This window comes from Cervus elaphus, chromosome 12, assembly GCF_910594005.1.
Source record: "Cervus elaphus chromosome 12, mCerEla1.1, whole genome shotgun sequence".
Classification (NCBI taxonomy): Eukaryota; Metazoa; Chordata; class Mammalia; order Artiodactyla; family Cervidae; genus Cervus; species Cervus elaphus.
The window spans coordinates 17664623-17677629 of record NC_057826.1 but is presented as its reverse complement, the minus strand read 5'-3'; the positions used below and the strand labels follow the sequence as shown (position 1 = coordinate 17677629).

Here is a 13007-nt window from a genome sequence, read left to right as displayed (position 1 = left end):
TTATGATTACAAAATGCAGTACTATTTGGCAGTGATCACGGAAAATCTACAACTGCTCCAAACAGTATCCAACAGTAATCTCAAAAACATAATGTGAGAATAAAATCAGACACTAAAGACGGCAGACTGAAGGATTCATCACCATAAAATAAGAGTTGGGAAAAACCAACCCGTTTTATTGGACTCAGAGTACCTTGGGAACGGGAAAGCGACTGGAGTCGAAAGGAGGGTGGCTTCTGGAGTGCTGGCAGGGATGTTTCTGAATCCCTGTGCTGGGTTACCCAACTAAGTACGTTCGGGTTTTGTAATTCATTGAACTGTACACTTAAGATTTACGCACGTTTTTGGTATGTACGTTATAATTCATTAAAAGTTTTAAGTTGCCCTTTTCTATGGAAGGGCTACAAGTCTTGGAATTCTGTCTACAGTCACTCAGCTCTGGTTTCACCTTGAATCAATTACCCGCAACGAGTGCGGGAGGTTTGAGGCTGAAAAGAGGCGTCCGCGGGCGGGTGTGGCACCGCACGGGACTGCGTCCCGCCGGGAAAACGACTTTTAGTCAGGCAAGTTGCCGGCTAGAGGAGGTACTTGGACCGGAAGCGCCAGGACGCCTCCGGGGGCGCCTCAGCCTTTGACCGCTCCCGGCGCCAGGCGACGCCTGACCTCATCGGTCCACTGGGCGCGCACAGCCGGCCTGGGATGGGACACCGGAAGCGACCTGAGCTTTCACATTCAGGGTATGGGCTGCGACAGTGCGTCTGGAATGACAGTGACAGTGACGCTGGAGCCGGCGGGCCGCTGCCGCTGGGACGAGCCGGTGCGCATCGCTGTCCGCGGCCTGGCGCCGGGGCAGCCGGTCACGCTGCGCGCGTCCCTGCGCGACGAGAAGGGCGCGCTCTTCAGGGCCCACGCGCGCTACTGCGCCGACGCCGCCGGCCTGCTGGACCTGGAGCGCGCGCCCGCGCTGGGCGGCAGCTTCGCGGGGCTCGAGCCCATGGGGCTCTTCTGGGCTCTGGAGCCCGAAAAGCCTTTTTGGCGATTTCTGAAGCGGGATGTGCAGACGCCCTTCGCCGTGGAGCTGGAGGTGTTCGACGGTCACGAGCCCGGGACCCAGCGGCTCCTGGGCCGGGCGGTGCACGAGCGCGACTTCCTGGCGCCCGGGGTGCGGCGCGAGCCGGTGCGCGCGGGCCGGGTGCGCGCCACGCTCTTCCTGCCGCCAGGTGAGCCTGGGGCGCTGGGGCCTGGCGAGCGTGTTCTCCAGGCCGTCTTGGTTTGCGATACCGCTTCCCAGGAAGGGTGGCTTGGGATCAGGGTCAGAGAAGAGGATGTTGACTAGATCAGTGACCTCACAGCCACAATGGAGGCTTTTGATTGGTTCTGCACTCTGCTCTGCAGTTTCCTTGCATTATCTCATTTAACATCTGTATCCCAAAGAGGTGGATACTGTTAGTATGCAGATTTAAAAAAAGAAAAAAGGACTGGATGGGGTCCGTAAGGTTCACTTTGCTATTAATAATTAGTCTACAGATCTCTATAGGCTTCAGCTCCGTAGACCTTAACACAATATGATGGAACCTATTACCAGAACACTCTTCTCTAGTGTCCTGCTTACACTGGGCCCCTTACCCACATTTTCATGCTCCTCTCTACCACAAATCACTTTTCGGACTTCACTGCCTTCCTTCCTTAAAGCCTCACTGAATACCTTTTTTTCTTTTTTCTGGTCAAGTGACATTTGAAATATAAGTACACACACACACAGAGTCGTGTTGATGCAACACAATACAAAAGTTTTCTTGCAAGATTATTAACTTGGTTATTCTTCCCTACAACTACAGATTCTTCGATCCTTTGAGATAATTTGTTATAAAGTAATATGGAGGATAAACACGTTGATAAATTATCATATATTTTCCTTGGACTCCTTTCCCTAAAAGGAACTTGTAACCCTTTTCAATAATGACTCAGGGAACTGTTATCTTTCCTTTGAGTCACAGGAACTGACTAATAGTTTAGAAAGATCTCTAAAAGGAAAGCAGGATGGAAAAAATTAAAAAATTTTTTTAAATAATAAAAAAAATAAAAATAAAAGGAAAGCAGGCTCTTTTTAAAAAATTGAAGTGTAGTTGATATACAATGTATTCATTTCTGCTGTACTGCAAAGTGACTCAATTATACATATATGTATTCTTTTCCATTATAGTTTATCACAGGGTATTGAATATAGTTCTCTGTGCTATATGGTAAGACCTTGTTATTTATCCATTCTCTATATACTAGTTTGCGTCTGCTAACCCCAAACTCCCACTCCATCCCTTTGCAACACACCCTCCCTCTTGGCAACCATAAGTCTGTTCTCTACATCTGTGAGTATGTTTCTGTTTTGTTGATAAGTTCATTTGTGTCATATTTTAAATTCTACATTTCAGTGTATCATATGGTACTTGGCTTTCTCTTCCTGACTTGGTTCACGTAGTGTGATAATCTCTAGGTCCATCCATGTTGCTGTAAATGTTGGTTCATTCTTTTTTATGGCTGAGTAGTATTCCATTGCATATATATACCATATCTTCTGTATCCATTCATCTGTCAGTGAACATTTAGCTTGTTTCCTTGTCTTGGTTGTCGTGAACAGTGCTGCTATGAACATAGGGATTCATATATCTCTTTGATTTATAGTTTTTTCCTGGTATATGCCCAGGAGTGGGACTGTTGGATCACATGGCAACTCTATTTTTAGTTTTTTGAGAACCTCCATACTATTTTCCATAGTGGCTACACCAACTTATATTTCCTCCAACAGTGTAGGAGGGTTCCCTTTTGTCCACACCCTCTCCAGCACTTATTTGTAGATTTTTTAATGATGGTCATTCTGACTCATGTGAGGTGAGTATCTATCTCATTGTAGTTTTGATTTGCATTTCTCTAATAATTAGTGCTGTTGAGCATGGAAAGCAAATTCATTAAATTATATAATATTTCCCCTTTGTAATATTACTGTCTCTAGGATCTGGACCCTTCCCAGGGATCATTGACATCTTCGGTATTGGAGGAGGCCTATTGGAATATCGGGCCAGTCTTTTGGCTGGCCATGGCTTTGCCACATTGGCTCTAGCTTATTATGACTTTGATGATCTTCCCAAGAAATTTGACGTGATACACCTGGAATATTTTGAAGAAGCCCTGTGCTACATGCTCCAGCACACCCAGGTTCTCCTACTGTCCTTTATCCTTCTCTTCAGAACCACCTCCAGAGGGCTGTCCCTGTGCACTCACCTGTGCCCGGTGCATGGGTGCTGCTCTGCTCTTCTTTCACAGAGATTGCTTTTGGAGACTTCCTTGGTTTTAGTGCCTAAAGCACCTAAAGCACCATCCCCTTTCTTTGTCAGATGGGTTAATAATGCAGAATTCACTGTAAAAGTCATGTGAAATTTTATTTCAAGGAATTAATGCAGAATTCATTGTAAAATTCATGGGAAATTTTATTTCAAGGAATTAGGTAGTGATATGAAAATTCCTTTTGAGAGAAAGTGGAGTTTCTAATTTCTTCGCTTTGAATGCTTTTTAATATTTTTCTGACAGCAGGGTATGTTCTCAGATGATCTAAACTTGTCCACCCATTTCAGAAGCTAAGAACTACTTAATTGGACTCTGCAGTCCTGCTTTGTTTCTATTAAGTTAACCATTTTTCAGTATATATTTAGAAGTGATATGATAATGATTCACTTCTTGTAACAGAATTTGGTTTCACAGACTTAGATTCCCAAGAACATACAGGCTCCTTGACTCAGCATTCTCTAGTATCTGACTCTCTGGAAGTTTGTGAACAATCCTGGTGGCTCAGTCAAGTAAAGAATCTGTCTGCAATGCAGGTAGACCCAGGTTTGACCCCTGGGTGGGGAAGATTCCTTGGGGAAGGAAGTGGTCACCCTCTCCAGTATTCTTGCCTGGAGAATCCCATGGACAGAGGAGCCTGGCAGGCTACAGTCCTTAGTGACTAAGCCATCATCCCAGATTTACCATTGAATTTGTTTGCCACATGTCCAGCAAGATAGTCTTTATATGGGAAGAAACTCCTCTGTGAACTGAGGTTGAGTGTCTTGTGGCCAGTTCACAAATTAGAGCTAGCAGCAACTCTAGTTGCATTTAGAAAAACATTTTTCTCTTGGGTAAGTTCTTGACTCTTATCTCCTTTTCTTCCAGATAAAGGGCCCACGCATTGGGCTTCTGGGCATTTCTTTAGGGGCTGATATTTGTCTCTCCATGGCCTCATTTTTGAAGAACATCTCAGCCACGGTTTCCATCAATGGATCTGGGTTCAGTGGACACAGAGTCATACACTACAAGGACAGCAACATTCCACCGTTGGGCCATGACCTGAGGCGAGTGAAGGTAGCTTTCTCAGGCCTCCTAGACATTGTGGATGTAAGGAATGATATTGTAGGGGGGTGCGAGAACCCCTGCATGATTCCAATAGAGAAGGCCCAGGGGCCTATCCTCTTCATTGTTGGTCAGGATGACCATAACTGGAGGAGTGAGTTTTATGCCCAGATAGCCTCGGAACGGTTACAGGCCCATGGAAAGGAAAAACCCCAGATCATCTCTTATCCTGGGGCTGGGCACTACATTGAGCCTCCTTATTTCCCCATGTGCCCAGCTTCTTTGCATAAATTATTGGACAAACCCGTCATGTGGGGTGGGGAGCCCAGGGCCCATTCTAAGGCCCAGGTAGATGCTTGGAAGCAAATTCTAACCTTCTTCACCAAACACCTTGGACCTTCCCCCAAATTGTAATGCACTGCTCTGTTACTGACAGGAGAGAGATTCAAGATTGGATTTTAGTGTTTAATAGTCTTATCTGAATCGTTTGTCCCCTAGACAACACTAAATTCATGTCATTGGTATTAATGACATATTTTAGGTAACTTTGTGGAGTTTTATTTCATTATGAATTTTTCTAATCTAACACATGCCTATTGTTGAAGATTCAATAGAGGTATATAATACAAAATAGTAAAAAGTATCCGTACTTTTAAAATTTGTGTTTTCATCTAGATTTTTTTTACTTAACATTTTTATTCACAGAACTACTGGGTTACTTTTTCCATCACTGGGAGAGAATGGTCATTCAGTGTTTGCCAGTGGTTCAATTATAGATAACAGTAGAATTTTCATTGGCTAAAGTATACACAGAGGTGTTGATAGAAGGAAAGCCAGACTGACCTTTTTCTCTTGGAGATTAAAGAGGAATTCCCTGGGAGGAGGAGTTGTGGTAAGAAGGGGAGCACCAGGGGCTTCCTTCGTGGTCAGTTTAAGAATCCACCTTTCAATGGAAGGAACACCATTTTGATCCCTGGTCCAGGAAGATCCCACATGCCTGGGGCAACTAAGTCCATGTGCCACAACTACTGAAGCCTGCACACCTAGAGCTCTTGATTCATAACAGGAGAAGCTACTGCAATGAGAAGTCCACATACTGCAAATAGAGAGTAGCCCTCGCTCACCCCAACTACAGAAAGTCCATGCCCAGCAACAAAGACCCAGCACAACCAAAAAATAATAAAAATAAAAAAAGAAGGGGAACATCTGACTCTAGAATAGTTTAGTCAAAACTCTATTCCAAAGGTGAGTCATTCAGTTCAGTTCAGTTGCTCAGTTGTGTCCGACTCTTTGTGACCTCATGGACTGCAGCACGCCAGGCTTCCCTGTCCATCAGAAACTCCTGAAGGATGCTCACATTCACGGTCCATCAAGTTGGTGATGCCATCCAGCCATCTCATCCCCTGTCATCCTCTTCTCCTCCTGCCTTCAATCTTTCCTAGCATCAGGGTCTTTTTCAGTGAGTCGGCTCTTTGCATCAGGTGGACAGAGTATTGGAGCTTCAGCTTCAGCATCAGTCCTTCCAAAGTCATCAGTCCAAAGGTGAGTGACTGTGACCTATTTTCCTTCCTGCTTCCTGGTTCTGAGAACAAACTTTAGAAACTCATACTGTGACATTCCTAGAGGCATCATCACTTTCCCTGACAACAAAACTACAAATTGTTATGTAGGTTTATTTGAAGAGACAGTGGTTGAGAATTTTCAAAAATTGACAGACATCAACCACATAGTCCAGAGGTACCATGTCTTGGCTCAGGCTTCTCTAACAAAATACCAAAGACAGAATGGCTTAAACAACAGACATTTCTCACAGTTCTGGAGGCTGGGAAGTCCAAGATCAAGGTTCTGGCAGATTCAGTTCCTGGTGGGGGCCTCTTCTGGCCTAGAGACAGCTGCCTTCTCCCTGTGTCTTCAACTGGAGGGGAGAGAAAGGCGGTGGGGGGGGGGGGCTCCAGTTTCACTTCCTCATTTCATAAGGACACTAATCCCATCATGGGGGCCTCACTCTCCAGACCTCATTTAAACCTAACAACTTCACAAAGGCCCCACCTTCAAATACCATCACACTGGAGTTTCAGATTGCAACACTGAGTTTTGAGGGCACACATTCAGTTCGTAACACCTATAAAGCTCAAGCTAAATACAAAGAAAACTGTATTTAACACATTATAGAACAATTGTTTTTGCAGGTTTTAAATAATTTGTTTGTTTATATATTATCATTTTTGGCTATGCTGGGTCTCCGTGGCTGTGGCTTTTCTCTAGTTGCAGTGAACTTGGGCTCTATATGCTCTAGTTGTGCTACATGGCTTCTCACTGTGGTGGCTTCTCTCATTGCAGAGCATGGACTCTTGGGCACACAGGCTTCAGTAGTTGCAGCATGTGGACTCAGTAGTTGCTGCTCCCAGGCTGTAGAGTGCAGGCTCAATAGCTGTGGAACACAGGCTTGGCCACTCTGAGGCATGTGTGATCTTCCCGGACCAAGGATCGAACCCATGTCTCCTGCATTGGCAGTTGGTTTCTTTACCACTAAGCCACCAGGGAAGCCCTGTGCAGGTTTTAAAACATAGAATCATAACACAAGTTCTTCACCACTTCTGGCACAAAGAGGTGGGAGACCTATGCCCTCTCCCCTCAATACGGATGGGTTTCTGACTGCTTCAGTTAGTACTGAACTGATGCTTGTGACTTCAGAAGGTAGGTCATAAAGGCCATGAAGTTTTCACCTTGTTTGCTGGGAATACTTGCTCTTGGAGCGCTGAGCCACCCTATGGAGCTTGACAAACTTGAGGCTGTGATGCTATGCGTGTGTGTGTGTGCTAAGTTGCTTTAGTCGTGTCCAACTCTTTGCGACCTATGGACTGTAGCCACCGTTTTTCTCTATCCAGGGGATTCTTCAGGCAGGCCTGCTGGAGTGGGTTACCATGCCCTTCTCCAGGGATCTTCCTGACCCAGGGATCAAACCCTTGCCTCTTAGGTCTCCTGCATTGGCAAGCAGGTTCTTTACCACTAGTGCCACCTGTGAAGCCCCAATTCTTAGACATTCCTGTTCAAAAACATGGCGTCTGAGAGACACACAACAATTGCTGGCCCCTACCTAGCTCTTCTGAAATCTAGCTAAGAATCTGTCGCCAATTCTTTCATTGCTGCTCGGTTTACTGTCTGAGTTGTTCTCTGTATCTCTTGGTTCTATCCTCTGAGTTGAAACTTGTGTTTCCCATAAAAATAATTAAATTAGGAAAAAAGCCTCCAGGATCTGTTTTCTGGGCAAAATATATGAAGCAACTAAAGGTCTCTTTTTAGACACAGATGTAAAGAACAGAACTTTGGACTCTGAGTTCTGAGGGGGGAGAAGGCGAGGGTGGGATGATTTGAGAGAATAGCATGTATATTACCAGATGTGAAATAGATCGCCAGTCCAGGTTCAATGCATGAGACAGGGTGCTGAGGGCTGGTGCACTGGGACGACCCTGAGGGATGGGATGGGGAGGGAGGTGGGAGGGGGGTTCAGGATGGGGAACACATGTACACCCATGGCTGATTTATGTCGATGTATGACAAAAACCACTACAATATTGTAATTAGTCTCCAATTAAAATAAATTAATTTAAAATAATTTTAAAAACAGGCAAAACTAATATATGGAAATAGAAGTCAGAGTAGTGTAGTGGATGTTCTTCAAGGCAGGAGTTTTGTTTTTGTTTTATGATATTGGTGTATTCACTGTGAAAATACATAGAGATGCACTTTAAAAAATAAATAAATGAATAAAGGTCTCTTTTTATTTTGCACTCTTTCTCTTTTAAACTTACTGTGCTTCCACCAGAACCATTTTAAAAACTATGTGGGTTTTCTAAAAATATTAGTGGAGTTCACTGTTTTAGGCAATACATCACTATAAACCTGTTTGAGATAAGACTGTCTCTATTTGGGGCTTTTTGGGAGAATGCTGCAGGAAAACATCCTTAAGATTCTCATAAATTCTCTTATTTAATAGGATTTGTTAGGCACACCTTAAAATGTTTAGAGGGACTTTTGTCATTCTGAAATATTCTGTGAAGCACTACCTTGAATCTTTGAGGTCTTTACAAAGGATCTCCCATAGACTCACTCTGGGCTTGACTTTGCTTTGACATTCTGTCTTAACTACTGAAGGATTTGCCATCTGGAGAAGGTGGAAAGGAGAAACAGTATTACTGTCAAACTTGGCAAGTCCTGGTTGCTTCCTCTTTAGAAGTTCATTAAAAAAATTATGTTATATTGGAGTACAGTTGTGTTAATTTCAGGTGGACAGCAAAGTGGTTCAGTTATACACATATCTATTCTTTTTCAGATTCTTTCCCTTACAGGTTATCACAGAATATTGAGTAGGTTCTCTGTACTGAGCAGTAGGTCCTTGTTGCTAACAGTTGATTCCTTAGTTCACCTCTTTTTGTGTGTGTTATAATAGGCAGCAAGAAGAAGCCGGATGGCACTATCAGTACTCTGCTGGGAAATCATTTTAGCTAGATCACTGAATTAATTAGGTACGTTTTCCTTTCTTTCACATTATTACAGATGTCAGTGTTTCCTCTGGCTTCCAGTGAATTTATTTTGCTTTCCTTTAGACCTTCATGAGTCCCTTTGGCTTTCACTAATGGTCTCCCTGGAGCCCTTCCAGCTTCCACCTGCCACTCAGTCCTAAAGCCATTTGTGATTCTCATGCACGTGAATTTCTGCATGGACTGCTGAGCTTCCTCACAGCGTGATATATGGATTTCAAAAATGTGAAACCAGACACTACAAAACTATTAGAGGAAAATATAGGCAGGACACTCTCTGACATAAATCACAGCAATAACGTTTTCAATCTGTCTTCCAGAGTAATGGAAATAAAAACAAAAATAAACAAATGAGACCTAATTAAGCTCAAAAGCTTTTGCACAGCAGAGGAAACCATAAACAAAACAAAAAGACAAGCCATCAAATGGGAGAAAATGCAAATGATGTGACTGGCAAGGTGTTGGCTCCAAAATGTACCAATAACTCGTATGGCTTAATATCATCAAACAACCCAATAAATAAACGGGCAGAAGATCTCAATAGACATTTCTCTAAAGATGACAAACACATGGCCAGTGAGTGAAAAAGTGAAAGTCACTCAGTCATGCCCAACTCTTTGCGACCGCATGGACTGTACAGTGATTTCTCTAGCCAAGGATACTGGAGTGGGTAGCTGTTCCCTTCTCCAGGGGATCTTCCCAATACAGGAATCGAACTGGTCTCCTGCATTGCAGGTAGATTCTTTACCAACTGATCTCTCAGGGAATTCCAACATGGCCAAGAGGCACATAAAAAGATGTTCAGTATTGCTCATTATTAGAGAAATGCGAACCAAAACTACAATGAAATATCGTATCAGAATTCCTATCATCAGAAAATCCACAGATGGGCTTCCCTTGTGACTCAGTGGTAAAGAATCCACTTGCCAATGCAGGAGACACAGGTTAGACCCCTGATCCAGGAAGAGTCTATGAGCCATGGAGCAGCTAAGACTGTTCACCACAACTACTGAACCTGGGCTCTATACTACTGAGCCTATATGCTACAGCTACTGAAGCCCACCTAGAGCCTGTGTTCTGTAACCAGAGAAGCCACTGCAAAGATAAGCCTCACACCGTAAGTGGAGAGTAGTTCCTACTCATTACAACTAGAGAAAAGCTCGAGCGACAGTGAAGATCTAGCACAGACAGAAAAGAGAAGCCCACAGACAATAAATACTGGAGAAGGGAACTTTCCTACACTGTTGATGGGAATGTAAATTGGTGTGGAGAGGTTCCTAAGAGAACTGAAAACAGTTACCATAAAATCCAGCAATCCCACTCCTGGGTATATATCTGGAGAAAAACCAAAATTTAAAAAGATACATGCACCCCAGTGTTCCTTACACCACTGTTTACAATAGCCAGGACATGGAAGCAAACTAAATGTCTATCAACAGAGGAATGGATAAAGATGTGGTACATATACAATGCAATATTGCTGTTGTTCCGTTACTAAATTCTGTCCAACTCTTTGCGACCCCATGGACTGTAGCATGCCAGTCTTCTCTGTCCTCCACTGTCTCCCGAATTTTGCTCAAGTTCATGTCCACTGAGTTACCATCTCATCCTCTGTCGCCCCCTTCTCCTATTTCCTCAGCCTTTCCCAGCATCAGGGTCTCTTCCAATAAGTTCGCTCTTCACATCAGATGGCTAAAGTATTGGAGCTTCAGCTTCAGCCAACAGTCCTTCCAATGAATTTTCAGGGTTGATTTCCTTTGGGATTGACTGGCTTGATCTACTTGCAGTCCACGGGACTCTCAGGAGTCTTCTCCAACACCACAGTTTGAAGGCATTAATTTTTCAGCACTCAGCCTTCTTTATGATCCAACTCTCACATCCATACATGACTACTGGAAAAACCATACCTTTGACTATACAGACCTTTGTCAGCAAAGTGATGTGTCTGCTTTTTAATATGCTGTCTAGGTTTGTCATAGCTTTCCTTCCAGGGAGCAAGCATCTTTTAATTTCATGGCTCCAGTCACCATTTGTGTGATTTTGGAGCCCAAGAAAATAAAATCTGCTGCTGCTTCCACTTTTTCCTCTTCTATTTGCCGTGAAGTGATGGGACCAGATGCTATGATTGTAGTTTTGATTTTTTTTAATGTTGAGTTTCAAGCCAACTTTTTCACTCTTCTCTTTCACCCTCATCTAGAGGCTTTTTAGTTCCTCTTCACTTTCTGCCATTAGAGTGGTATCATCTGCAAATCTGAGGTTGTTGATATTTCGCCAGGCAATCTTGATTCTAGTCTGTGAGCCGTCTGGCACAGCATTTTGCATGATGTACTCTGCATATAAATTAAATAAGCAAGGTGACAATATACAGCCTTGACATACTCCTTTCTCGATTTGGAACCAGTCCATTTTTCCATGTCCAGTTCTGACAGTTGTTTCTTGACCTACATACAGGTTTCCCAGGAGGCAGGAAAAGTGGTCTGATATCCCCATCTCTTTAATACTCTTCCAGTTTTTTGTGATCCACTCAGTCAAAGGCTTTAGTGTAGTGAATGATGCAGAAGTAGATGTTTTTCTGGAACTCCCTTTCCTTCTCCGTGACCCAACAAATGTTGGCAGTTTGCTCTGTGGTTCCTCTGCCTCTTTGAAACCCAGCTTGTACATCTGGAAGTTCATGTACTGCTGAAGCCTAGCTTGAAGGATTTTGAGCATAACCTTGCTAGCATGTGAAATGAGTACAATTATATGGTCGTTTCAGCGTCCTTTGACATTGCCCTTCTTTGGGATTGGAATGAAAACTGACCTTTTCCAGTCCTGTGGCCACTGCTGAGTTTTCCAAATTTGCTGACGTATTGAGTGCAGCACTTTAACAGCATCATCTTTTAGGATTTTATTTTATTTATTTATTTATTTTTTATTAGTTGGAGGCTAATTACTTCACAACATTTCAGTGGGTTTTGTCATACATTGACATGAATTTTAAATAGCTCAGCTGGAATTCCATCACCATATTACTCAGCCATAAAAGAAAAACAAAATAATGCCATTTGCAGCAACGTGGATGGACTTAGAGATTGTCATACTGACTGAAGTAAGTCAGAGAAAGACAAATATGATATTGCTTACTTGTGGAATCTTAAAAACAACAACAACAGCAACAGAAAGCTGATGGGAGAAATTGAAGATGATACAAACAGACCAAAAGATATACTGAATTTGTGGATTTTAACCCTTGTCCACTGTTGGTGGGAATGTAAATTGGTATGGTCTCTATAGAAAACAGCATGGAGGCTCATCAAAAAATTAAAACTAGTTCTACTAGATGATTCAGCAGTTACTCTCTGGGATACATACCTGAAAAAACAAAAACACTGATTCAAAAAGATAGATGCACCCTAATGTCCGTAGCAGTATATTTACAATAGCCAAGAATACCGAAGCAACTTAGTTTTCCATCAATAGACAAATGGATAAAGAAGAGGGTGGTATATATTTATAAAGGAATACTAATCGGTTCTAAAAAGAATCAAATTTTGTCATTTGCAACAACATGGATGAACCTGGAGGATATTACACTTAGCAAAATAAGTCAGACAGAAAGACAAATACTGTATGTTACCACTTATCTGTGGAATACAAAAAAATAAATATAACAAAACAAAAACAGACTCACAGATACAGAGAACAATCTAGTGGCTACCAGTGGGGAAGGGTTATGGGAGAGGGCCAAGATAGAGGTAGGAGATTAAGAGGTATAAAGTACTATGAATAAAGTACAAGAATTTATTTACAGCCAGAGAAATACATGCAATATTTTCTTTTCTTTTTTTGGCTGTGCTATGAGCATACGGTATCTTAGTTCCCTTGGACCAGGGATCAAACCCATGCCCCCTGCAGTGGAAGCATGGAGTCTTAACCACTGGACTGCCAGGAAGTCCCTCCAATATATTATAATAACTTCATATGGAATATAGTCTTTTCAAATTTTGTATCAATGTATTATATACTTGAAATTCATGATATTGTAAATCAACTATACCTCAATAAAGAAAATATATGTGTATGTCAAAATTCATCAAATTATTAAAT

General features: G+C 42.7%; 1 protein-coding gene across 1 annotated transcript; it reads left to right on the top strand.

Moving 5' to 3' along the window:
• The first annotated feature begins 609 nt into the window (after nt 1–609).
• On the top strand, nt 610–5038 carry LOC122704880 (peroxisomal succinyl-coenzyme A thioesterase-like). The gene is made up of 3 exons (XM_043919963.1): nt 610–1220; nt 3008–3210; nt 4204–5038. Exons 1-3 carry the CDS (start codon nt 740–742, stop codon nt 4792–4794), a joined length of 1275 nt encoding a protein of 424 aa, XP_043775898.1. The 5' UTR covers nt 610–739; the 3' UTR covers nt 4795–5038.
• The last annotated feature ends 7969 nt before the right edge of the window (nt 5039–13007 follow it).